This window comes from Trichoplusia ni, chromosome 9 (genome assembly GCF_003590095.1).
Source record: "Trichoplusia ni isolate ovarian cell line Hi5 chromosome 9, tn1, whole genome shotgun sequence".
Taxonomy (NCBI): domain Eukaryota; kingdom Metazoa; phylum Arthropoda; class Insecta; order Lepidoptera; family Noctuidae; genus Trichoplusia; species Trichoplusia ni.
Window position 1 is genome coordinate 2,204,464 of NC_039486.1, and position 25,021 is coordinate 2,229,484.

Consider the following 25,021-nt stretch of genomic DNA (forward strand, 5'->3'; position numbering starts at 1 on the left):
TCCCTTCCGAACAAACATACATGTTTACATACATTCACACATACATTGTTATGTCACAAAATAAGGTTTTAATGATAACAAACATAAAAAAACAATGCAATATTCCGATTTGAACGGTTGGAACAGGAAATTGGCGATTAGCCAAATTTTGGCGCACGTCCAAAAATTTATGAACATCCAAATTGGTTGCAGGAAACCATCGATTGTTGGTTCTTTTTGCTTATCATGCAGGGTCTGTGAATCCATGTTTATCTGGTTATTACATTAATCTTCGGCTGCATTACCTAAAATGTAGTCGGACGTATTTGGACCATAAAACAGTAGAGAGCTGGTCGAGTTCATCGGAATAAGAGAGAAATCAAAATGGCGCTGTTCTTATAAATAAAGATCTGCCGCCACCAATCAGCTACATTGTCCAGCACCGCCTTCCTTAAGCGAAGATATAAAGCTCCTGAAAATTTGCTGGCTATTTCCTACGTCTGTCACTTACCAGCAAAATAAAGATTACCCGTACCTTCAACCTGCTTTCCGGCGGCCGCGGCAGCTGCGGAACCTAGCACAGAGCCCAGAGGGGCCGCGGCGAAAGCCGTGCCGAACTGCGCCGCGTACGCCGAGCCCAAGGGCTCAGCTGTGGACCCTGCAAGATAACAAAATTATACATTCTCAAGTTGATATCGTTTGACAGCTATTTGAATTTGGAATAATGTTATAAATGTTAAATTCGCGCCATGTCACGCTCCAGTTCTTGAGTGATTGTTTTTATTTTATTTAATATTATAGAATATTTATTTTTATTTCTTTCCATATAGGTTGCATTAAATACTGCTGCAAATTTAAGAGGTATTTGAAACTACGTTGAATATTTCGTTCAATAATTGAATGACCTAGTTAAAATCTTACAGTTTCTTGAGCTAATGATTAATGACATCTGTGAGTATAATGTTACCAGACTCATTTATTTCTATTTAGAGAGTGACACGTTTACGGTTTCACAGTATTTTTACTAAACGTTAATTATGCTAATGACTAATACGAAATACAGTTTTTAAAAAGACAAAAGTTTTGAAAAAGTTCTACAAATATTTTACTAGAAACCCGAATATAAAAACATAGCACAGTCAAAAAACAAGGCAAAGGACTTGTATAAACACTTGTAATGCAGAAAAAAATAAACTGACGTTAAATTTAAAAGAGCTAAAAATTCATATTAGTTTAAGGGCTGAAATTCTAGAGAAGCCTTATTAACTCTGCACATTAAACGGCAAAGGATTACGGTTATAACGTCAAAAACATTACGCGTTAACTTTGTAAAACTGTAATGTTTTAATGCAGTTAAAAATTCCTTTCGCTTCATATAAAATAATATTGCAAAAAAAGTTACGTGTATTTTCATGTATATTTGGGTTACTAATAATAATTAATATTACACACTACTTACGCTATGCTAATACATATAAAAAGAAAACAATTGGATTCCAAATTGTGACAAACTAAAATTTAAAAATAAACTACATACACTGCATGCCATAATAACAGTGTCAGACAATATTAGTACTCAGACACACAGATAAAACACAATAAAAACATAACACTCACGAAAAAAAAGAAATTAAATTTTAGTCTTTTAGCACTCTCATGCAGAAACATTCAATTGTTAATATTACATGAATATCTACTGATGTACAAAGTAATTAACACGAAGTTGGAAATAATTACAATTATTATTAAGTATGTTTTTATTTATAAGAAGCACGAGATTCTGATAGGTAAATAAAATAAACCATTGCATCAAATTACGAACAATAATTTGTGGAGGACCGAATTCTGAACGCATTTTTGAACATGATATTTCGCGCACAATTAAAACATTGCTGTATTTCATGATTACGTAAATCAAACTACGGAATGTTTCATCTAAAATAATCTAAATTATATTTAACAAGCCAATTCAAAAAGCGAACGTAATCATGTACAGCAAATACCAAGCGTTTATATTAAAATATTTAATTAGGTTACAAATTCCCAAACAATTTGAACTCTAGGTACCGACAATTCGTTTTAAAATTAGTTTTTGACGGACAATATTTACATAGACACAGTTCGTTTTGTTACCGTTTAATGTTATACAGTCTTTGCAAAGCAAGCGATGGCGGACCATTCCGCCTAGACAATGCCAACATAGAAATCATACCAGGCAAGTTCTAGATCCATGTGATAAATGATGCATACACATACTGCCCATTATTCCGAGAACAAAGTCTGTAACCTTGGCTGTCAAGTGAACAATCAGTCTCTCGTTGCAACTGTCCACAAGGTACGTGTATCCGATAAAACAATAAAATATCCATACATATTTTAAGACCGTTCATTGTATAATCTGTGTAATTTATGTAAATGCTAGAACGGTGCCGCGTAATGTATAAAAACGACCTATGACAGTGTTGTATTGTTAACGATTATAAAATACATAAATGCATGAAAAAAAAAGTAACTTACAAAGTTAACTTATTCGATGATTTGAAATGCGATGCATGTTTTTACTTTTAGATTTTGTTGTTGGCAGTTGAGTAGGTTAAGCATATGGTATTCTTTAAGAAGGTAATGCTGTGTAATGTTCTGTGATAATAAGCCAGTAGGAAGCTACCTTACAAGAGGTCGCTTATGATATTAGTAGAAAATTGTCTTAGCTTATCATAACATTCAGAACTGAGGTAAGATCTTTAAACAATAATGTTACTATTATTATCAGGATACTTTCAATATTATGGCTGGTCGCGTCACTTATCACATGAATCTACGAAGCTATCGAGACTTGTCATTCCATGTCAAAACACACAATTCGTTTTATTGCATTGCATTGTTACCTGTGATGTTAGTCTTCCCGAGAAGACCTGAAGTGTGAAAAATGTTCATCGTTAATTAACTTTTTTTTACTTAAGTCGAAACGAAACCTGAAATAGGAAAGTTTGCGGACAAAAAGATCGTTACATGTTTTTTTTTTCGTTTTACTTATATGGGTTCCAATTACGGATTCTGGCAGGTTGCAATTAGTGGGGGATTTGTCGAGGTGAAAATTTGTGCTGAAATGATCGAAATTCGAATTCATCGTATTCATTCCACGTGGGCGACATCACTGGTAATTTTATTGAGGTAGCAGTTTTAACGATAATCTGTGTTTATTATCCACAACTCGTTTGCCTGCCTTGAGATTATCTCACCTCCATAAAGACGAAGTGTAAAGAAGGTGAAGGTTTTAAGCATCATTTAAGTTATTTTAAATTGCGTGTTTCCTTTAAAGTTTTAAAGGATCAGAATCTTCAGACATAAAAATGACAGAAAAATTTATGTATTTATTTAGATTTAAACGGGAGATAAACCAAACCTTTTTTTCGGAACAATTTTTGTCATCCGGAACGTTCAAGAAAAGATTTCCTAAAACCTTGAAACACCATATGTTTCGTTTGTTTCGGGAGTATAGTTGAGTGCTTTCGTCAACCAGAAATAAAACTTACACAATGGTGGCGCAGCGGGTTGCGGCGCGGCGGCGGGCTGTATCTGCGCCGCCTGCGTCACGACCGGGGGCTGCGTCATGGCCGCCAGCGCGGCCAGGTTCTGTACCGACACGGGGGCTAATAGGCCCCCGAGCTGGTCCGCTGCCCCCCCACCTAAAGACCCCACGCCGGTGCTCCCGCTCAGGCCTGCACCATTGAAACCGATATCCTGATAGTTAACACCTATGTGGACAAGAAACAAAAAAAGGGTAGCGTAAATAAAAATAAAGTGAGGATTAAATTAAAATATGGAAGTAAGGAGGGACGTGGTGTTGACAGATCTGTCTCGGTACGGTCGGATATTTTATTATTTCTTGTGGCAAAGTCTTTGTAGAGGGTTTTTGCAGTAAGGTATACAATACTTAACGGTAGGTATCAAAATATAAATGTGTCACTGTCTTTTTAGTTTGGTACCAAATTAGGTATACGAAACGTTTGTATTATTTTCCTTGTTGTTCCTCATAAACGTGCAAAACTGTTTAGTGTTATAAAACACGTTTTTCACTATCTTAGCGAGCTTAAAACATCTCTCCATTTCCAACCCATTATGAAACTAATGATATAGTTCCTTCAGTTCATTTTGACTTGAACACATCCGATGACAGTATAAAGTAAACATTGAATGTCGGTCAACACCACAGAGGTAGAATTGGGTTAAAAGGAAACAGAAAATATAAAAGCGAGTATAACACTAATTAAACAATGTGTAATTGGCTAAATTAATCATTAAAACACTGAGTCATTACTTGACAAGCTGAAAGTTGTGGACCGTTTCATCTTGTTTACACTTTGAATCATAAAACTTGACTCGAACAAACATAAACATAAGTTTAATCGTATTATTATTAGAAGGAAGAATGCTTGTCATAGGTATTACTAGAAATTATACGAAGGCTATTTATATCTATAATTATACTTAATAATAAGTTAACTATATTTAATAGTTACGTTGTTATATTTACGTAACTTGGCCTGAAACAACTCATTATACCAACACTATTGTTTTGCTAATTTACAGTCAAAGCAGTATAAAAAAGTTATCAAAGAGGTCTAACAAAAGGGGTTTTATAAAAAGCTTAATAAAAATCTACTCCATGCGTACCAAACGAAGTAAATTCAAATGTCGAACGTGTAGTGTGTACCAACCTTGTAAGAGTGTGGAGCCCTGTCCTTGCAACAGTTGCTGCTGCAAGCCGACCGCCTGCAGTTGCTGCAGCAGTTGCAGCTGCGTCGCCGGCGAGAGCGCAGCCTCCGACGCGAGGTACGTCGCCGGCGCTATCGGCGCTGTTAGCCCCCACAGGCTCGCCTGCATCGCTTGGAGCTTCTTTTGTTCCTTCTCCTTTTGTGTATCAGCAAATTTCACGACCAGCGGTGCTGAACAGCCCTCCATTGTCTGACTGTGGTGTAACGCCTGGAAGGTTATTAGTTTAGCGTGAGAAAATGTATTGGGAAATTGGTGTATGGGTTCAATATTGAGGGAACAAAGGTTTCGTAAATGCAAAACGACGAATAACGTTGTTGATTAATTTTCTTGAATATGTCTTCTTTTATCGGTATTATTATAAATTACTAGATATATAAAAAATAAAAACAAAAAATTCGCCCATAAAATATAATATTTTTTTTAGTGTGAGCACCTCTTAACCCTTAGGAGTATGAAAAATAGATGTTGGTCGATTCTCAGACCTACTGAATACGCAGAAATATAAAACTACGAATACTTTTTTTTTAAGTCACACCATGCACTTTCTGCCCATATAAATCTCGCGCTATGCTTCAGCCAATTAGGTCCCGCATTGATACAGCCAGCGAAAGAGGCTTTCGCATCACATGAATAGCTTGTTACAGTAATATCATACCATACAACCTTCAGCGTCGCATTATGAGAGTAATCTGTATGTATTTAATCTCCTTTTCCCAATTAAAATAGTAATGGGGAATGTTTGAGGGTGTATGAACACACACAATTGTAAATTGCTTCGTAATTTGTTTCATTGCTTGTCGTATTTCTGTATAACTACAAATGAGGTTGTATACTATTTTCTTTCGGTATATAGTACTGTTATTCCTGCGTGTACTGTTTTCGCTCTATTATAGTTAAGTTATGACCACATTTTGACGCTAGTTGTACGTGACTGTTAATCGCAATGCGCACGACGCTGTGGTTTTTACGTCAGAGGATATTTTTAATAATTTCTTAGTACTTTTAAAGTTTGTTGATTATTTTATGTTAAAAAAATATAATTTAAGCCTTAACTTCTTCGTCCTATAACGATGACACGATGACTTTTTCACACCCAAAGCTTTGAATAAGCAGTAAAGACTTGCCAATTTTTTGATTCGAGGTCAAATTGCATTGTACACCCACCCAGTATGGCCCACCCTTCACTGCTTCTTAAGCTCTACAAACTCACCAGCAGCACGCTGTCTTTCCTTTTACAATATAATTAGATGCTTACGTTTAAAGTATCCTTACCTTAATAGCAGCAATAGCAGCCTGCTTGGAAACGAAGGTGACGAAGGCGCAGCCCTTGCTTTGGCCCTGAGCGTCTCGCAGCACGGTGCACTCTTCGATGGCGCCGTGCCCCGCGAACAGCGCTCTCACGTCGTTCTCAGATAATTTCTTGTTTAACATGCCAACGAATAGCTTGCGTTCTGTTGACAAATAGAAAAAAAAGAAAAGATTAAATAAAGGAATAAGTTATAACAACGAAAAAAAGCGGTATTTGCTCATAATATACTTTTTTTTTTTAAATTGTAACCCACGATAATAGACATTAGTAATGATGTATGACGTACTTTTTGATAGACCTTTTTACTTTATTTATTTCTTCATATTTTCGAAAACCTAAGGGATTGTTTATTTGATAGAAAAGGTGTGCAAAACAATTGTTTATATTCATACTTGACTAGGTTTTAACTCATTCAATAGTATCCAAGCACGAGTAATAATTACGATAAGTAAAATTGACTGACTACAAACTCTCGAAGGACATTAAAGAAATGTCATAAAACATTACGCGATTGTTCTTCGTGTCGCTTTAACCTTAATCCGTTAAAAATTGTCATTGCGTCACCGCGAGCATTGAGTAGCTACTGAATAATTTCATACTATTACGATCAAGGCTATTAGAAAACGATACGCAACGAGGAGAAACCTTTAACCCACATTTCTCGTATACAAGGACCATTCCTTTTCCGTCAAAACACATACAAAGTGATGAATAATAATAATATGCTCTTGGATATAGGATACATTTTGTTAGACACACATATAACAAGCGAGCAAGTTATCGTGGTGTTTATTGCCGCGACACCTCACAAGCAAACGCAAGCAAAGAAACAAAATGTCTATTTTCTCGACACTTATCGCAATCGCATCGCACAATATCGTCAAGTGCATTGTCGCGGAGTCACCGTCAGAAATCCGGGCGTGATCCTGAAATATGTACTCTTCGATCGGAAAGCTCACTGGTCGAGGGGTTAACTCGGAAATTTACGACTTTCAAACCCCAACAGTACCGGTCATAAAGCATTTTCCGTTTCGGTGCATACGAATTTTTGATGTTGTTAAATCTTTGAGACTCAGACAAGTGTGCGGACGAAACGGCCAGGGATTGCCTGACCTACATATGAAGGTTTTATTATTTAACATGTTGCGAGATGTCAGGGCGCTGTCCTAGCCCGAGATCTGTTTGTGAGATTAACTCATGAAGCTGCGGAAATGTTGTTACGGGGAAATGTTAGTAGCAGATATTGTGGCGTAGATTTTGCTTTGATGGGAATTACTGATAGATTTAATTTCGATCGTATTTCTTGTATCTTCGAGGTTTATGAATTATACATTTTTTAGTACCTACAATCTATCGAAATATTTATCAATACATAATTTGTTCTATATCGTTCACCAACTAAATCACATTCCGTCTTACACCAAAACTTCAAAAGATCGAGGTTGCAATGAGTATTGCGATTAGAAACTGCAAACACGTTAACGTTTGCGCAGACGAGACGTAAAATTCCCGACGTCAAAGGAGAGCGAATGCACGATACTCAATGTAGCTACGGTGTTGGGGTGTATTACGCGTAAATTCCAACATTTGGGGGTCCCTGAGGCCCCCATCGAGACCAAATTGAAAAGGCACAGAGACTTCAGTATCCATTGGGAAATGAGCGAGAGATGAGTGTGTAAGCAGGTTCAAATCTAACATGAATCGATTTAAATGAAGATTAATTTAAATGGTTAGATTGAAATGATAGAGCTAAGGCTTGGATAATTATCTTACTATTTCTTGACACATGACACAATAGTTGAAACAGGTCAAAAGTATTTAATTATGTAAGCTTAATCGTAGCTCATTCAGAACGTTGAAGAGTGACGTAAAATCGATATAAGATACACCTACGTATTCCTTAAAATCCGACATCAATACCACGTCTTATGAAATAATAAAACAGCTTTCCCTAAAAGCGACTAAACGGGAAATGTCTCCATCATTTCATTATTAGAAACCTCCCTCAGAACAAGGATACAAACATTCCATTAAGCCTACGATCAAAGCTGTGAAAGCGTGACAGCACGACACTTCATATAGCGTTGTCTCTTTTACACCTGCGTTGATATTGCTTTAGGAAGTGGTAGTAGGCCCTCATGTCGGTAAAATCACCGCTCGTGTAAAGATTACCATGAAAATTGAGCGAGAAACGAAACTCGGGATCGCGCAATCCTCGACGATAATGCATACCGCCCGTAACGTTACATTTTTCATTGCTTGTCGATTTTCGTGGGAAGAGAATGAGAGGTATGAATTTTAAAGTATGTAGAACATTGGTATTCTGTTGAAACAGTGTTTTATGGGTTGATTGTCACTATTTTGTTGTATTAACAAATACTTGGCTAATGTTGAGAATATTCTTACGGAAATCCATAATAAATCCAAAAATAATTTTTGAATTCAATAAGTCCAGTAAGTTTCATTCCCAATATCAATAAGATACTTAATAAAAGTCGTTTTACTTGCCTAATATTATAATGTCATGTAAAAAATGTTATTCACGTAAGCGTAAATCCAATCCAGTATAATAGACTGTATGCTGTAGTTTTTACTTTGCAACAATTATCAATACAAAGGTTTACAATTTTTATTATAAAATAATCAAATTTGTCCTATTTGCGATTCTGTGGGAATAACGTTAAGATTCCCTTCGTAATTTCCCGTATTTCTCTTAATCCTCTCTCGCTTTGCACTCCATTCGATGTATGTTTGAATTTTGTATTAAGATACAGATATACATATGGGTAATTTCGTTTTAAGATCGTTGTGATTATGAGGTTCAAACGAGCGAATGTTTCAACTGAAAACTCAGTTGGCGGTATTAATAAAATATTAAATGAAACAAGCTGCATGATATTAACATGAAAATAGATTACAAAAGGAATTTAATTTCGAAACAGAAAAATAGGTCTAAAGTCAACCTGCGAACTTATACATTACCAAAAAAAAAGGTTGTGTGACATAACAGTAGCCGCACAAAACAAAGAATTACGCACAAATAAAACAGGCAATGTACAAGAAAAAGAACAAACTATTCACAATCGAAACAAACTCCAGAGAGTCGAGGAGAGTCGGACTAATTAGAATAATTTAAAGTGAATCTCTAAACGGAGTGTAGGTAATCTGTTTAAATGCACAAGTAATTGTGTACTTAGCACAAATAAGGCTTTAAAATGTTAATGCTTTAAGTGCGCCATCGAGCCGGTAACGGCATCCTTCGTTAAACAATTTACATAACCTTTTGACGAGGGGCGAGGGGAGGGGTGTAAAGGGGGGCGGTCCTAGTATGTCCCATGGTGACCGTGTCTTTTTTCTTTTACAAAATCCTTGGATATTCTTCAATAGCACTCTTACTAGGACACTTTTAAATAGATTCAAACACTTTAGACGATATGTAATACACGTGTAATCAAAGATGTCAAGGGTGAGTCCCCTAATCTCCAAGTAGGCTAGTTGAGTAATCTTTCATTTAAAATTTATTACTGCATGGTTTTACCGCCATCACTTTTCGAATCAAAAGTAGTCAGAGATAATTCGCTAAAGTAATAAGTATACACGAATCCCATACAGCGCATTACATAAACTAGTAAAGCTATTTATCCGTTTTAAATCACGCGAACATATCACAAATGAATTGAATCTCACGTGGCTTGTAGCGTCGTGTTCATAAGACAAATCAATTATAAATGTCGAGTTACACGTGCTCGGCAGCGGACGACTGGAGGCGCGGCATCGCCAGACGTTGTCTCGAGAGTCGCGACTAAAACTGTGTCCAAAAGATTCTTCTGGACTTAAACAGGATAGTGTTGTTAAAGTTTTAATTAACTTCGTTTTTTAAGTAGATCTGTTTAAAGAAAACGAAAAGTTTCAAGAAAAGAGATTGTGTCGTAAACCAATGAAACTGTTTGCTTGTTCGTATTTCTCGGCTCGACTTTAAAATACTATCCACCTGGATGCCTTGGCAATTCTCTTCCTTTTCAGAATGATATTCTATACCGACGAGGAACGAAACTTATGTCTAGGTCATAATTTTTAAAGTCGATCGACTACGAATGAGATCGTAAATTCTTTGCGTTTCCAAAGACTTTGTTTTACGAGTTTTTGGGAAGTAAATCATAAGATTATGATCGAATACAGCCGCAGTGGGCTTTTGGGCCGAGTCGAGTATCTTCTTTATGGAGTAAGTAATATGATTTCAGGCATTTTACGTAAGGCTTTCAGATATTAATCATTTGATATCGATGCTTAAGCTAGGATTAACAACTGCCATAAAAGGTACTTATTATAAGATTTTATGGGATGGATGAAATGGGATTTGATCTATTTTCTACGTCATTAACGTATAAAATTACAAAAAGGTTTCATGAAAACCCAAAAGTGGTAATATTTTTAGCGTGGTCGCGTTTAAAAGCCGCATGTGCGAGTTTATAATGGTCAGACGTGTAGCAGTACCGTGTGCGCGCACACTAATAATTACCCACTCACGCGGAGGACGCCGTAACAATTAACATGCAACTTAATGGGCGTTTAAAGTGACACTTTAGTAGTTTAAAGTATTACTTATCATTGTTCCACTCAACTCAGTACAACAGCGGCCTTGAATATTTCGAACAGTTAAGTCATGTGATAATCAACGGAACTATTAGTGTTAATGTTATGTATTTTAAATGGGAATAGTGAATAATTGAACGGTTTCTTATGTTCAATGAGTGAGGTATGCTCTCTGTAATTGGCACCGACAGTTGAAGAACAAGATGATTGACTCTTGATCAGTCGATTGGGTATGATATGACCTCTCGAAGGACTGACTGGACAAACCCCATTTACAAACCGTGACCAGCGTTTGAGCTGCTGAGCTCGACGTTTAAATACTTAGTTGAAAATTTTACGGTCAGGCCACTGGATCGCCCGCTCATGACAATGTCATCTGAATATCTTGGGGCCAACCACCACGTCTTAGAGCAATCGTGTTTAAGCGTGAAAGCGCACTACACAGCGTTGAACGACATCGTTCTTCCACCTCGAGGGGTTGTTGCGTTCTCCCTTGTACTATGAGCTCTCCAGGACAGTTCAGCTGCAGCTCTAAGCAGGACTGTCACCGAAAACAAGACTGTGCTAAACTGTGCTTGCCATCTCGCTCACAAAACGGAATGTAACAGACTTTGCGTAGCGACGTCTCGCTCTCGCAAATATGTTACAACTATCTCAGCAATGATCAAAATATTTTCCCATAATAATTCCTATAGTTAATTAAACTATTGATTTATGGATAAGTCGAGAAACGTCGACGAGATACAATAGCGAATAATAAACAGGTATTGTTTTGCAGTTTGACTCTCAGTTAAGACTTTATGTCTCGTATTCATTGTTACATTCTATAAATAGCTTGTACTTGTGATTTACGTTAAGTTTCAATCATTAAAATGTAATTATTTATAGTGCAGAAGAGGAAATATTCAAACAAGTACCTAAAAGAGCCAAATATTGTGCTTCTACGGTTTAATATTTTCACGATTAACTTACGGTGTTTTTGAGGTTGCCTCAACCCACAGAACATAATCGTGAGTTCCGAAAGAAAATAAATTGGTATCAATATTAAAATTAACCTTTGTAATATTAAAACACAAGAAGCAATATTGCTTACTGAGCTTTAGCGGAAAACTATCTCACCTAGCACCTTCAATAAAATCTATTTAAAAATACACCCAAACTCCTAACATGTGTTTCTATTTAAACACCTCCTGACAAAGTAACATCTTAAGGTACTACTTAGTCCCAAAAGCCGGCAAGTAACAAGTGAGTGCGTCAGTGTCACCGCAAGCCCCGCCGGCCACTTTACCGGCTATTATCCGCGTCGAGCTCGTAACTCCGGCTCTTCGAAGTGCGTACGCCTGTTGCCACGTAAAGTCGTTAAGTTTACGATTCATGTGCTAGTGATGCTACTCCTGGTCTCGTGATACCCGATTGGTACTTTAAAAAAATAGATGGAGGTATTTTGTTCGGAGGAAATACCTACGAGTTTTTTTTTAATTATTACGATTAGAAACATTTTATATTGGACTTTTTATGATGTTGGAATATGTTACATATAAAGTTGTTTGTAGATTTTCTTTGAATTTTACCGACTAATTTCGCATCTAACCGGAGTCCTTACTCATGAGATGACTAAGTCGCTAGTCGAATAAAGCTGAATAGTCAAACAGTGTTTTAAGTAAATAGAAGATAGAGAAAACTTAATTTAAAAAATAACGTGAAAAAATTCAAACTCACCAAACAATTTTAAAAACCCTCTAATACCGAGATTCTGATTATAAATTTGTCAGCACATCCCTAAATATGACAGCGTGTATCTCATGGCATAGGATCTCTTTAAAGCGCCTGTCATGTACTAAGTAACAGTACCGTCAAACAAGCCAACTTTGCCAATCAAGGTATCTTTGCCCCAAAAGCAATTTATAAGCAAATCCTCTAATATAAGAAACAATTTTAGTTTTATGGCAATATTTTTTATTTGGGTGGAAAGTTGATTATAAATGTTACCATAAAACAAAAATTGATTCTTTGATTGATTGGCAAAGTTGGCTTGTTTGACCGGTAGGTAAATATAAAAGTATTCATTCAGTGTCAGGGACACGATTCGGCAAGCGGTGTCACGGAACTTGGTCTCTTTTAAGATTCATTAAATTAGTGGTTTCCGGGGCGGCTTCCAGACGTATACAAATTAGTAGTGTTTGCGAAGCTCGACGTACAAGACCGTGCAAATAAATGTCATGTCTTAATGACTTAATAATGAGGACTTGAGATTTTGTTCTTTTAACATGGCTTGATTTTTACAACAGCCAGAAATGCTTGACTGGACGTTTAACCGAGTGGTTGAGGTAGCCCCAAAACAAACCGACGTGTCGCGGGTTCAATCTCCGCGTACGACAATCATTTGTGTTATCCACGAATGGTTTTCCTGAGTCTCGGTGTCTTTGGGCATATGGTTTGAATGTTTGTGAAACTCCACGCGACTAAAGTATTAACTTCTTTACAGCGGGAGTCGTTCTTTTGTTTAAGTATGATAGATATAACATATAAGCAGAAATATATATGTAAAGCCCTCGATTTGTATGTGAAGTTGGAAGTAAGTGTAATATATTAAACATAAAGTGAGGGTAAGAGCCCTCCCCGTAGTGTGCGCTTAGGCGAAGGCGCTTGTCACTTATTTAAAACAAAGTTGCTCTATCATTCTGCACACAAGTGTATAAAGTTGAGCCACTTTAGCTTGTTTCGCTTTTTAATTTATGTACGGTTTTATTTAAAACAATTATCCTTTGCGCTTTGTTTGACGTAGCGTATTAAAGAGCGTGAAAATAATGAATTCTCGTCGTTGCCGGCTGAAAAATCGAGCGGTTGCGATGGGATACAATATATCAAATTATGAATTTGTTTTAAGCTTTTAAATATTTTTCTAAAACAAACTATTAACATATTTTCTTTATACTATTCATCGATTTTTCCATCGAAGATCTTAAGTAAAGGGTTCTCAATTTGTTTTCAGAATTAGTCAAACGCCGATATCCTCACGCAATTAAAAAACTTTTTTAATTTTTTAAGCATTATCATGTTATAAGATATTCATAACTATCAAAGCAAAAAAAAAAATACGCAAAAATTATTAAAATAAAAGTGAAGTCATTTCTTTAAAGGTGGCTATAATTATTAATGTAAATTAAATATAAATACTTATAAATAAGTGTGTATGGGTTCTATGTCATGTCAAAGGCAAACATCTTTGACCTTCGACGCATGATGTGAACTCGTCGTGAGAACTTAATAACCAACACTGCTAACTACTGCGTGTCATAATTTAACTCAGGTCAAGTCTAAGTGGTCAACACTTGACATTTATAAATCGTATTAATTATATGCATGACATGTTTTTGAGCAAATAGTATTATAACTGGCCCGGCAGTTTATCTGAGATTTGGTGACATTTCCTTCTTTGTCTAACGTAAAAAATTTCTTCATCTCAATGTTTTTACATTTTCTTTTAGACAATTAGTAACAGCTATTGATCCTCTTTAATTAAATTTGTATTTATCCGTACACTCGTTTTATTTTCTGCCATCGACTTTTTCATGTCACCCACTCAATATAACTTTGCTAAACTTAGCCACAACTACCTAAATAACAATGTCAATGAGGGCTGGCTGTCAAAACACATTGCAGAAACTAAGAAAAAGAAATTAAAATAGATACCGCTGTCGTCTTCATTCAATTTAAAAAAAACATGTTCAAAAACAACTATCGCGCATTTTGTCACCAGAGGCTATATTAGATTTGCAACTGCAAAACCCATGCATCCAAATAAGAGCCTAAGTTTAATAATAATAGTTTATCTAGCCTAGATATGTGTTTGAGGACAGTCCTTCAGTCCTTATATGCATTTCCGCGTGAGATAGGCTGCCACTCCTCGGTTAAGGTTATGTTACCCTTCTAAGAAAGCACCTTGAGTACGTCCCATATTGGAATGTGTATATGAATTCCAAATGGAAAAGATCTCATATTGACCTTTCCATCATGAGAAAGGACCTTACGATTCACTTTCTTAAATACTTATGTAATCTAAATATTACAATTCTACTATACGAGTATATTTCTGATCTCCTCCTAAACGGCTGAACCGATTTTTTTGTATGGGTTTTGGTGGTGCCCGCAGAGATTAAAGATTCTGAAATTAGTTCGACAAAACGAAGTTCACTGCATCAGCTAGTATCTATTATATTTTTCTTAACTTTATAATACAAATTTTCAAAATTTTACCAAAGATTTTGAATTTATGACAAGTTTCTTTCTTTCTTTAAATCTCCGCCCGTCCCCTGAATAGATCTGGTTAAACAGTTAAAGTTTAAGATTATACTTCCAAAGTAAAATAGTTTCCACAGCTGGGAACTGCGACGGCGAACTAATTTTCTCTTTATTATGTAGCTAGTTAGAAAATTTGTCAAAACTCGTTAACGCGCCCCGGCGGCCATTGCATCGTTTGTTTAATTTGTACGACTTCCTCTCGAAAACAATTGTGCTTGTTTTGTAATTTGCTCTCATTATATTTTTTTAAGTCAGGAAATGCAATAGGCTATGTTTTTCTGGATCCCAGAGCAACAGCAACAAAAAAGGCAATTTAATATGTCATTATTTATTATTTTTCTGCCAAACCAGCTGATGGGAAAATTTTGAAACATGAAGAAGAGCAAAATCGATAAACCTGCACTATTGTAATACACAATTAAATTCCACTGCAGTACCAATATTTATACATTTGACGACCTCCGTGGTCGAGTGGCGTACGCACCGGTTTCAAGGTGTCGCTAGCTCTGAGGTCCCGGGTTCGATCCCCGGTCGGGTCAATGTAAAAATTCACATTTTCTGCATTGTCTCGGGTCTGGGTGTTTGTGGTACCTTCGTTGTATCTGAATTCCATAACACAAGTGCTTCAGCAACTTACTTTGGGTTCAGAACAATGTATGTGATGTTGTCCGCATTTATTTATTATTATTTATTATTTATTAATATAGTACGATTGAAATCCCTTTTAGTAAACCACAAACAGAATAATGGGATACTCGTGTTGAACAGATTGATAACACATGCATAAAGATATTTACAACTAGTTTCGCTTTACATTTCAGATTCACAAATAACAATGTGGATGAAGGTGAAAACGAAGAGGAACAAAGCCGCATTCAACAGGGCATGTTAACAAGATGTGAACACGTATGCACCGGCCGAGTTGGATTAAAAACAAATGAGCCAAACAACAGACAGAAAGCAAACATTGCTATTAAAAAATAAACTGCATCACACAACGGGAAACCAGACTTTTTTCGTTCAAAAACTTCACAACGAGATCCTTTTAGTCGTAGTCAAAAACATCCCTATTCTGGAAATATTTCAACGGCGATGGCAAAGCGTGCATGCCACAACTTTTGAAATTAACGAGAGCAAACATTGTGCGATTTCGCAGCATAAAGTCGTATTGTTCACGTCGGCGTGTCTCGTGGCCGCACTTATTTGGGGATTTCATTATGTACGCCAGCTTTACAACCGTACGGCCACCCCCGCGAAACTAAAGAGGGCCGCATGGAATGTTGTATGATTAGTTTTAAATTGTATTGCCCCAATTTTCGCCGTACCTCGGATGAAAATTGAGAGATTATGCCTCACGTCGCGTGTAGCATGAGAGAATAATTTTGGAATCATGTTGACGTCGTAATCGGTTTTGGGATGATTATTTTTATGTTGTTCTTTTTGGGACTAATTTTGTAAGTCTTCGCCTTCGAAGTACGGTATCGCATTTAGTTTTAGAATCAAACATATATTTTTTTCATTTCAATGTTACTTCTTACCATATTAAATGAACAACTTTTAGACGCTAAAATACGGCACTTCGCAGAAAGAATATCTGGTAAATCTTTTTAGGAATCCGTTTAATTAGTAGTTACATAAATAAAATTTTCCACAACAAGAAATAATACTAGGAATCGAAACGAAATTCAATTAAACAAAGAATGTCTACTTCCTTTGACTTATCGCCTATGTAATCTACCCAAGAGGATCTTTGGGAGAGGCATCAAACGAAACAGAATCGTCGGTAAATAGAGGGAAGAATAACAAAATTAAAATGTTCAAAACGTGATTGAGTCAAAAGGGAATCTTGTTGGTGCCGTCATTACTTTGTCGGTGATCGTTCGTGTGTGCAAAGATACGGCGATTTTCACACAGTTGTGCCCAAAACATCGTACGATTACGTTGATTGATGCCGAGTGAAAAGCTTATTGATGTTTTCATTGATAAGCTCGAGTTCTTGACAGCCAATGTTTACTGTCTTAATATTCACAGAAAATATTTATACCAATTTGGTCCTTTAGATGTCTTCTATATATAGTCTCTAGCTTGTTTGATGTATATTTAAGATATTGTGAAAATTTTGTGGTATGCTTTTCAATAGTTAAGATGAGATGCCACACTACACTTGTGCAGTAATCATATTGTATCAATTATAAAATTGTACATCTGGTACTAACCAAAGTGATAACAGTATCATTTTCGCCATGTCGACACAGGTGCAACATGCCACAAGCTCATGAAAATTCAATCACGATAAAAAACGGATGACGAAATGACGCAGAGAAAATGTCAAAGAAAAAATAGACGCAGACAAAGCATTTTCATCGTAATCATCATGGCGTCGTCGATATCGCCGCGAAATGGGGGAGAAGAGGCAAAAGCGTTTACTCATGAAAAAAACACACCGAGTAAATCTTCCCTGTGCACCCAACTATAACAATGACGTGTTGGCATCAAATGCTAATAGAGAAGGAAGCGTACCAACGCGAGACGTTTCATTTCCACGCCGCCGCCTATCGCTCCACGAATTGAATAAATTTGAATTCGGAACTGGGAACAAGCACCTTTGGCGGGGAGAACGGGGTGGAAAGCGTCAAAAATAGTGGGGAGCAGCCGCGATATCAATCGAAATATTGTTTGTTCATTATTACAATACGCCTCGACGGATACGGTCGCGTTGCGAACACGTCCCGATGTGCAGAGAGAAACGATTACGATATTGACTAATAAAATACGTGTTTATTGAAATATAACAGGGGCTGATTGTATTGCTTACGCAGTCGGAATGGCTTAAGGATAAAGATACTCGAATTTAATACGCTACAAATTTATGGTAAAACATATTAAGCATAACAAATATATTCGCAAGAATTACGATTTCAGCCGTATTGTGCTTTTGTAATTTCTTCCTAATTGTATCGTGACATGTACGGAATTTGCTGTAATTGGAATCGTTTCTCGGAAAAAGAATATTTTCCTCGTGAGACACATCCAGGTGATTATCTGCGAAAAATAATATTGTGTTACCAAGCTCGCGAATACGCGATCATCATCAATAAAAAATGTTGTCAATTCCATCGTAATTCGTAATCTTAAAAGAGAATAAAAGGCATACGTGTGTCAATAGAGTTGCGCTTAGCAAAGCGAAAAAAATATGGCATTTTATATTATAAGCAATTCGTAATATCTGAGTGCGGCGCGTAGGAGTGCTTTGCCAATACCGATGTACTCAGTCGATGGAGCAATTTCATCGCAAATTGAAACGTCGTACCTGTTCAGTATATTATGTTGTTCCTTTTGTTGCTCTTTGATGCGGGGAGAAATACGAATAATACAATAAATGGCGATATTATTCTCGTCAAACGTCTGACGGGGTGGCGGGATCATTTTCCCTTGAATAAAGACGCATGTGTCTAGTCTGTCTACAGTGCGATGCGACACTCTAATACAATTTTATTTTTTTCTGTTCCATTCTACATTCGTTTGACATTTGAGGGTTAGATTAGATTCTGTTTTGTTTGATTAAAATGGAATCGTGCGGTATTTCAGAATGTTGCGCTCACGGATAAAGGTTGTGCTATTTTTATGGAAATAGTGGACATAAATAAAACCTTTGTGAATCCACATTCAGGATAAATGAGGCATGGGCGAGTACTGAGTTTTGTGTTCTACGACTTTATGTTCAAAATACGCATTATTAAATTAGAATGAACTAGCAGAACGCAACAAAAATCTCTTTTATAACGGTATTTCACATCGTAATTCACTTTAATTGCTTAACATAGTTCACGGACTCAAACAAAGAAATGTCAACACATCTATTACTCGAAAGCGTTGACAACAAACAAACCGCTGGTAGCATTGTACATGACGCACCGCCCACGACGGGTATCGTCAAATTAAATGTTTTACATCATTTGATTCAATGGACGAACGTAACGACGCGGAGATATGACGTTTGTTATACAATGCTCGTTGTGACCGCTCGGGCGGAATTTCGCGGAGATGCAGATAACGTCAACATCGTACACAAGTGTACACACGAACGCTCAGACTTTAGTTCTAGAATTATATATATTAAATAAGTCAGAAAGTGAATGAACTGGGAGAGGCGACACCGGGAACGAAGCCAGCAGAAATGTGAGAACGGTAATTATGCGTGAATTAGACGATTACTATTTATTTATGGATTTCTTATGTTACAAGATTATATTTAACGGGAGATATGATTGATGGGCAAACACATTAATGAATGAAGAGGAAAAGACCAGAGGAACAATTGAAACTTGAAGCTTTGTTCAAGATATAGTCGGCACAAGTAATTAAAGACATAACGGCCAACGAGAATCACGCTTAAACGGGACGACACGATAAAATGTTTGTAAAAATACATACAAACATTTATTCAACACTCGGCCGCAGTAACCCACTGACACGCATACGCACACACTTCGACCTGACAGCGTCAAACAATCAAACACAAATGTATCAACACCTCGCGACGAGTCTTCAGACACGAGCCGAATATCTGCTCACCTGTCAAACTGTGCTACACACGACATTAATTGAACAACGCTCGCCAGACGAGCCGACCGTGAGTCGCGGCGCAAAATGCGTGAGAATATTAAACAACAAGCATATCATCATTGTGTTAGCGCTTTCCATTTCACTTGACTGTATGACTCGGGTCTCGGGACTGTGTGAGACGTTACGCAAATAGGTTAGATATGTTCCCACCATCTGATTGTCTCCGTGATGGCCCGTTGTATTGTCGAAACGCAAATCGAATTATTAGCGAGAGGTAATTCTGCGATACGTCATATCTAATTCAAATATAATATATATTATACGAACGACATGGGTGGTAAGATCGATACTAGAATATAGAGATGATAATAAGATTTTAGTGTGATGTAAGTGAGTTACAGTCGTAAGCTGATTTATTCATGCGTAAGATTATTGTGTTACAGTGGTGCGGCGATAAGGAAGTTGTATATTAAGGGAACGTGTCTGGTTGTGTTCCGCCTTAGAGAGCTTTACATATCCGACACACAGGTTAATGTTGAAATAATTATTCATTTAGCTTCGTAAATGATTACACGGTAAATTGTGCGTCGAGTTTTTTTGCTTCTGTTTATCAATAACACCCTTAACAAAGTTTGGTATTAAAGCAAAAGTTTCGTAATAAAGTTTCAAACTCATTGGGAGAGAAAAAACAACTTAGACATAAGTAGAAGTACTTATAAGTACTTTATAAGAAAAAAAAACATGGACGGCGGAACGATAAATATCAGAGCTCAGAAACTTGCAAACATTAAATCACCCGTAATTTTATTTAAATATAAAGGGACCCGTAGTCTGCCTAGTCGTCCGTACCGGTCGACAACTCAATATAAAGTGTCAATATTTGGTAACGCCAGCGATGCGAGTAGGGACGTCGAATCGATTCGTATCCGATAATTCCAGGTATCGAGAGAGGCTTAATTGGGGATCGAGTTGTCGTCGGCGAGTTGAGTAGACGGGAGAGCGATGAGCGAGTGCGCAATACGTGCTAGAAGTGTCAGGTGAGGATTTAGGAGAGCCCTGATATAATACACATATCGAGATATTCAGAGCGGATAAGTGCTCCAATCGGGATCAATCATTTTTACGTATGTTAAATTGCGCCAGAAATAAAAAATAGAAAACTTCACGCATTACCTACGAGCTTCTACAAATATACATCTACATATATTTTTCCAAACAATCGGCCTCCGTCCACAAATCCGCTGTTGTAACCTCACAATCATTCTCTCACATAAAAAACCAGGATCCCTGGACCCCGTCAACGAACAAACGAACTAACAGTTTGATAGAATCACTGTCGATTTGCTTAGGGAGTTAACAGCCACGGGGTTTATTGTTAGCACAGCTCTCCTGTGTCAAGTGTGAATTAAATTCGCTGGAAGGTGTTCAAATGAACAGTCCAGAGTGTTTCCTAAGAGGGTAGTTGAAAATTCGCGATTTATTGACAAACTGCTTCAGATCGACTATCAGGATCTATTATGAAACTGTACAAGTGGCTCGACAGTGTTACACTCGAGTGAAATACATTTGAATCGGAATTGCATTTACATATTTTGTAGATGAAAATGTTGATTCAGCATTTCGGCTCTTTGATTACGGCACCGACAAAATGTTTTTCGTTATTATTTTACGTAAATTCGAGTAATTTGTTCCCATGTTTCGTTCAAAGGCAGGCCAATAACGTTACTAAAATTTACAGTAAAAAAACTGTACGTCAGAGTTTTGATCAGGGAATTTTTAATACAGAAACTCCTTTACACAAGTTTAAACTTTCAGTATGGCGTGCGTTTTCTAATTGTTATTTTTTCTGACAAACTCCTGAGAGCCACCACGGGGCACATCCTTTTAATTAAAACGGTGTGTTGAGGACTCACAGTGGCGTTCACAAATTAATTCATTTTGTTTTAGTTTCTCGTTAAATTAACTCCCGTCGGCTCGTGCTATGTTGCTGTACAAACATTCTCACAGACACAATGCTGGTTAAACGTGAGTTTTATTTTCGAGACGAAAGTGAATATTCCCATGGTGTTACCGGTCGCATTCAGCGGTGATATTATGTAGAAAAAGTAATGACTGTACCGTATTGTTGTATGATGACATAATTTTATTTATGCTTTGTTTATGTCAGTTTTTACATGACTGTATTTTTGAAGCTTTTGTTGAAAGTTAACCACACGGATAGACGTTAGTAGGTTCGATAGGCGCGTAGGACAAGCGTTTGTGTGATCCACGAATGGTTGTTTTTTTGGGCGTCTTGTGCATTTGAATGTTTGTAAAAACCCCGCGATATAAAGATTATATTCCTAAGAAGAACCACTCCAGAAGTCTTTTTTTGAAACACGATCAAGTCAGATCGTAACACGTGAAGGATGCGAATAAAATTGGTCACCCATCAAATTTATTACCCTAACCACAGTTGCCTAACATCGATCTTTACATTTAATATTTGATGCGGCAGAAAAAAAAGTCTGTGAAAATTTCAACTGTCTGAAAATTAAAAACGAATGGAAATTATTGCCTACACACAACTAAAATAATTTATGTCATACAAAATATAAAGTCAGATAAATTTGGTAGCGGCAAAATGAAATTATAATTGCTTTAAATAGCTCCGTGACAAAAGCGTAAAACGCGTGACGCGAATTTAATACGCGTGAATTTTTTTGTAAACGCACGCGTTCCAATAACCGCAGTGTTCACAATTTTAGTTTAATTTTATTACACGGTATTAAATTCGAGTTAATTGGTATATGTTTATGCGGTTTTAATCTATAACTACATATTTCGAAACATCTGTGTGATTGTCAAATTAATTTGATTGATTAAAAGAAGTTTACTCTTAGACGAAATTTATTAGTAGTAACAAAGTTAAATAATTATTCAGCCTTTAAAACAACACTACTTTTGCGTAATTGGGTATATAGTATGTGCCTATTTCTGGACGCGTGACCATACATTCTGAAACCTTCTATCGTATCAGTGAAATAAATTGGATATTAATAATACTAAATCTAAACGAGCATTATCCTTTCAACCGTTCATTTTCAATATAATACACACCAATTTCCGTACTCTAACACGTTTGTCCGAAGGGGATTATTCTGTATTACAGGATCCAATACCCGTGTACCACGAAAACCTCAGAAACTACCACTACCGTTTTGAACGCGAGACGACGCTACACCACAGGTAGCGCTGTCTATCTCGCACGTCGGCAAGAGTCCAGTCTTTGCAGCTCATAGTACAGGGACAGGTGTCCATTCCACGTCTATAACTGATCTGTTCTATCGCCGTAATAGTCTCCTCATAACATCTTAAAGGATTCAGCTGTTCGCACATGTTATTGTTTATCAAACTGTTTCAGTAATATTCGAGTTGTTATGTTAATAATAATATTATGTATTTGTTTAGTTTACAAACTATGGTAATGATCTACTAAATGTTTGTTCAAAGGCCAAAGTACTTAAGGTCGATAAAGTCGCGTTGAAAATGTTTTGAATATTTATAGCTTTCAAAAAGGAGGTGGTTCTCAATTCCTCATTTTATACCTATTTCGTATATTTGTTACCTAAAACTTCGGACTAGATGACCGATTTTGAACATTCTTTTTAATTCAACTCAAAATAGCTGTCATTTTTCCCATTAAATTTCATCAAGTTTGGTTTAGTAGTTTTTCTTTTTAAAGTCAGTTGTACGATTTTGTTTTTAAAAAAATATCTCTGTACTACGAGAAGAGGTTTGTAGCTTCAGATGTGATAGATGAACTGAAACATATATGAAAATAGCATTAACAACATTCTTCATAATCACACACAGCTGCAAAGATAGCCTAAAACTTTCATCGACCATATATTTAGTATACCTCTTCACTACCTGATAAATCTTTACCTAAAAATTCTTCGACACTACCATTAAATTACATTTATTGAAATCGATTGGAAAGTTGATCAACATTTCAAAGCCCTCAGGTACATAAACGACCTCGTTCACAGAAAGAGACGTTGCCTAGTTGAATCACAGTTTAATATTAATTACAACGCCGAGGTGTAAGGGTTGATCTTTACCCTTTGAATATTTCACCACTTTCGGGTAAATATATTTATCTAGAGACGTTTGAATATTGAGATATATTGAAGGACGCTACTAACACCACTCCTTGAAGAGGCTCGTCGCTGTCAAAGAGGGATGGCGCGCTACTCAACATATAGTGGCATCTCTCTGCTACATTGTACAATAGACCTTGCTTTAAAAGGAGGTAGGCTTTCTGTTCGGTTACATGCGGGTTGGACCTTGATCGACATTACCTTTGATTGTTTCGGTTGTCAGGTCTGCGAGCGACCTTCGTTAGAAACGGGGTAATCTGAGATGGTATCTTTAACAAAAATTACGGCGGTTACAATCTCATTTGGGAATGACAAAAGGTTGGTAATGTTGATGCGGGTCGCGAGTCCACCTATAGGGTTTAGTGGGACACATCGGTACTTAAGCGGGCTGATGTAGGTTGGATGCTGTGTAATCACATTTTCACAATAACTGTCAAGGGACTGAGATATTTATTTTGGATTTGAGCCTTTGTAGGCATTATTTTTCCACATATTATATTTAATAATGTCATAATGTAACAATGTAATACTCTTTATTATGTAGGTAATATACAACAAAAAGGTTTATCAATCAGTGATCGACGGACTGAAAAGTAGCAAACCTTAATATTTTTCCAGGGTGTATCGCCACGTCAGAAGCCTATGGCCAGGTCAAAACTTTGACGCTAGCTTGTATAAAATGACTATACTCTTAAAGTCTACGTAAGCGTTGGCATTGGTATTACGTTTTTTTTTTATTTATGTGATCAATTTCTTTGCTTTGCTTCTGCATGCTATTTATACCGTTGCCGTGTCCTCATAGTGCCCAAGTGACCACGAAAGGCAGTGTACGTGACGATTTTACAGCCGATAATGTATTATAATATAATTAAATCCTCTCTATATACGTCGAAGGAGAAGTCAAGCCACCTCACGGTTAATCGTCTAAGCACAACAGCTATCGCTTTCAGCAATAATTGCTATGTATGAAATGTATTATTTCAATTTTGTGTTGCTTTTTGAATGCATGTTTGAATCGCCATCAACGTACCTGAACAGATTCAGTTTACTAGTAATTAGGTTTTTGCAAAAGCATTCTTACTTTTTAGTAAATTTAACTGCAAGTATGGTCATGGTGCCATAAAATACAAGTCTAAACTTAAAATAGTTTTTTTTATAAAATTCGGTTGTATCGAGTTTGAAACTCATTTTACCAAACCCGAATTCAATATTACCGTAAAGCAAATCTCGTAGATAATATGATGATGATAATGATCCCGACCGATTATAAGTAATCAAAACAATTCGTTATCTATACAAACTATACACCAAACGGTGTCATAGAAATTGTAACGCGATCGGTTCCTAACGTTCC

General features: G+C 36.6%; 1 protein-coding gene across 6 annotated transcripts in view; it reads right to left on the minus strand.

Moving 5' to 3' along the window:
• Positions 1 to 25,021, minus strand: part of LOC113497152 (CUGBP Elav-like family member 1) — a 340,295-nt gene that overhangs the window by 4,541 nt on the left and 310,733 nt on the right. For 4 of the 6 annotated variants that reach the window (XM_026876556.1, XM_026876551.1, XM_026876557.1 and 1 more), the window contains 5 exons: positions 6,028 to 6,206; positions 4,698 to 4,962; positions 3,513 to 3,734; positions 2,865 to 2,891; positions 491 to 637 (listed from right to left, as the gene is read on the minus strand). In XM_026876556.1, coding sequence (XP_026732357.1) covers positions 491 to 637; positions 2,865 to 2,891; positions 3,513 to 3,734; positions 4,698 to 4,962; positions 6,028 to 6,206 — 840 coding nt within the window. The remainder of the gene's footprint in view (positions 1 to 490; positions 638 to 2,864; positions 2,892 to 3,512; positions 3,735 to 4,697; positions 4,963 to 6,027; positions 6,207 to 25,021) is intronic. The other 2 variants (XM_026876552.1, XM_026876554.1) reach the window with 2 other exon arrangements.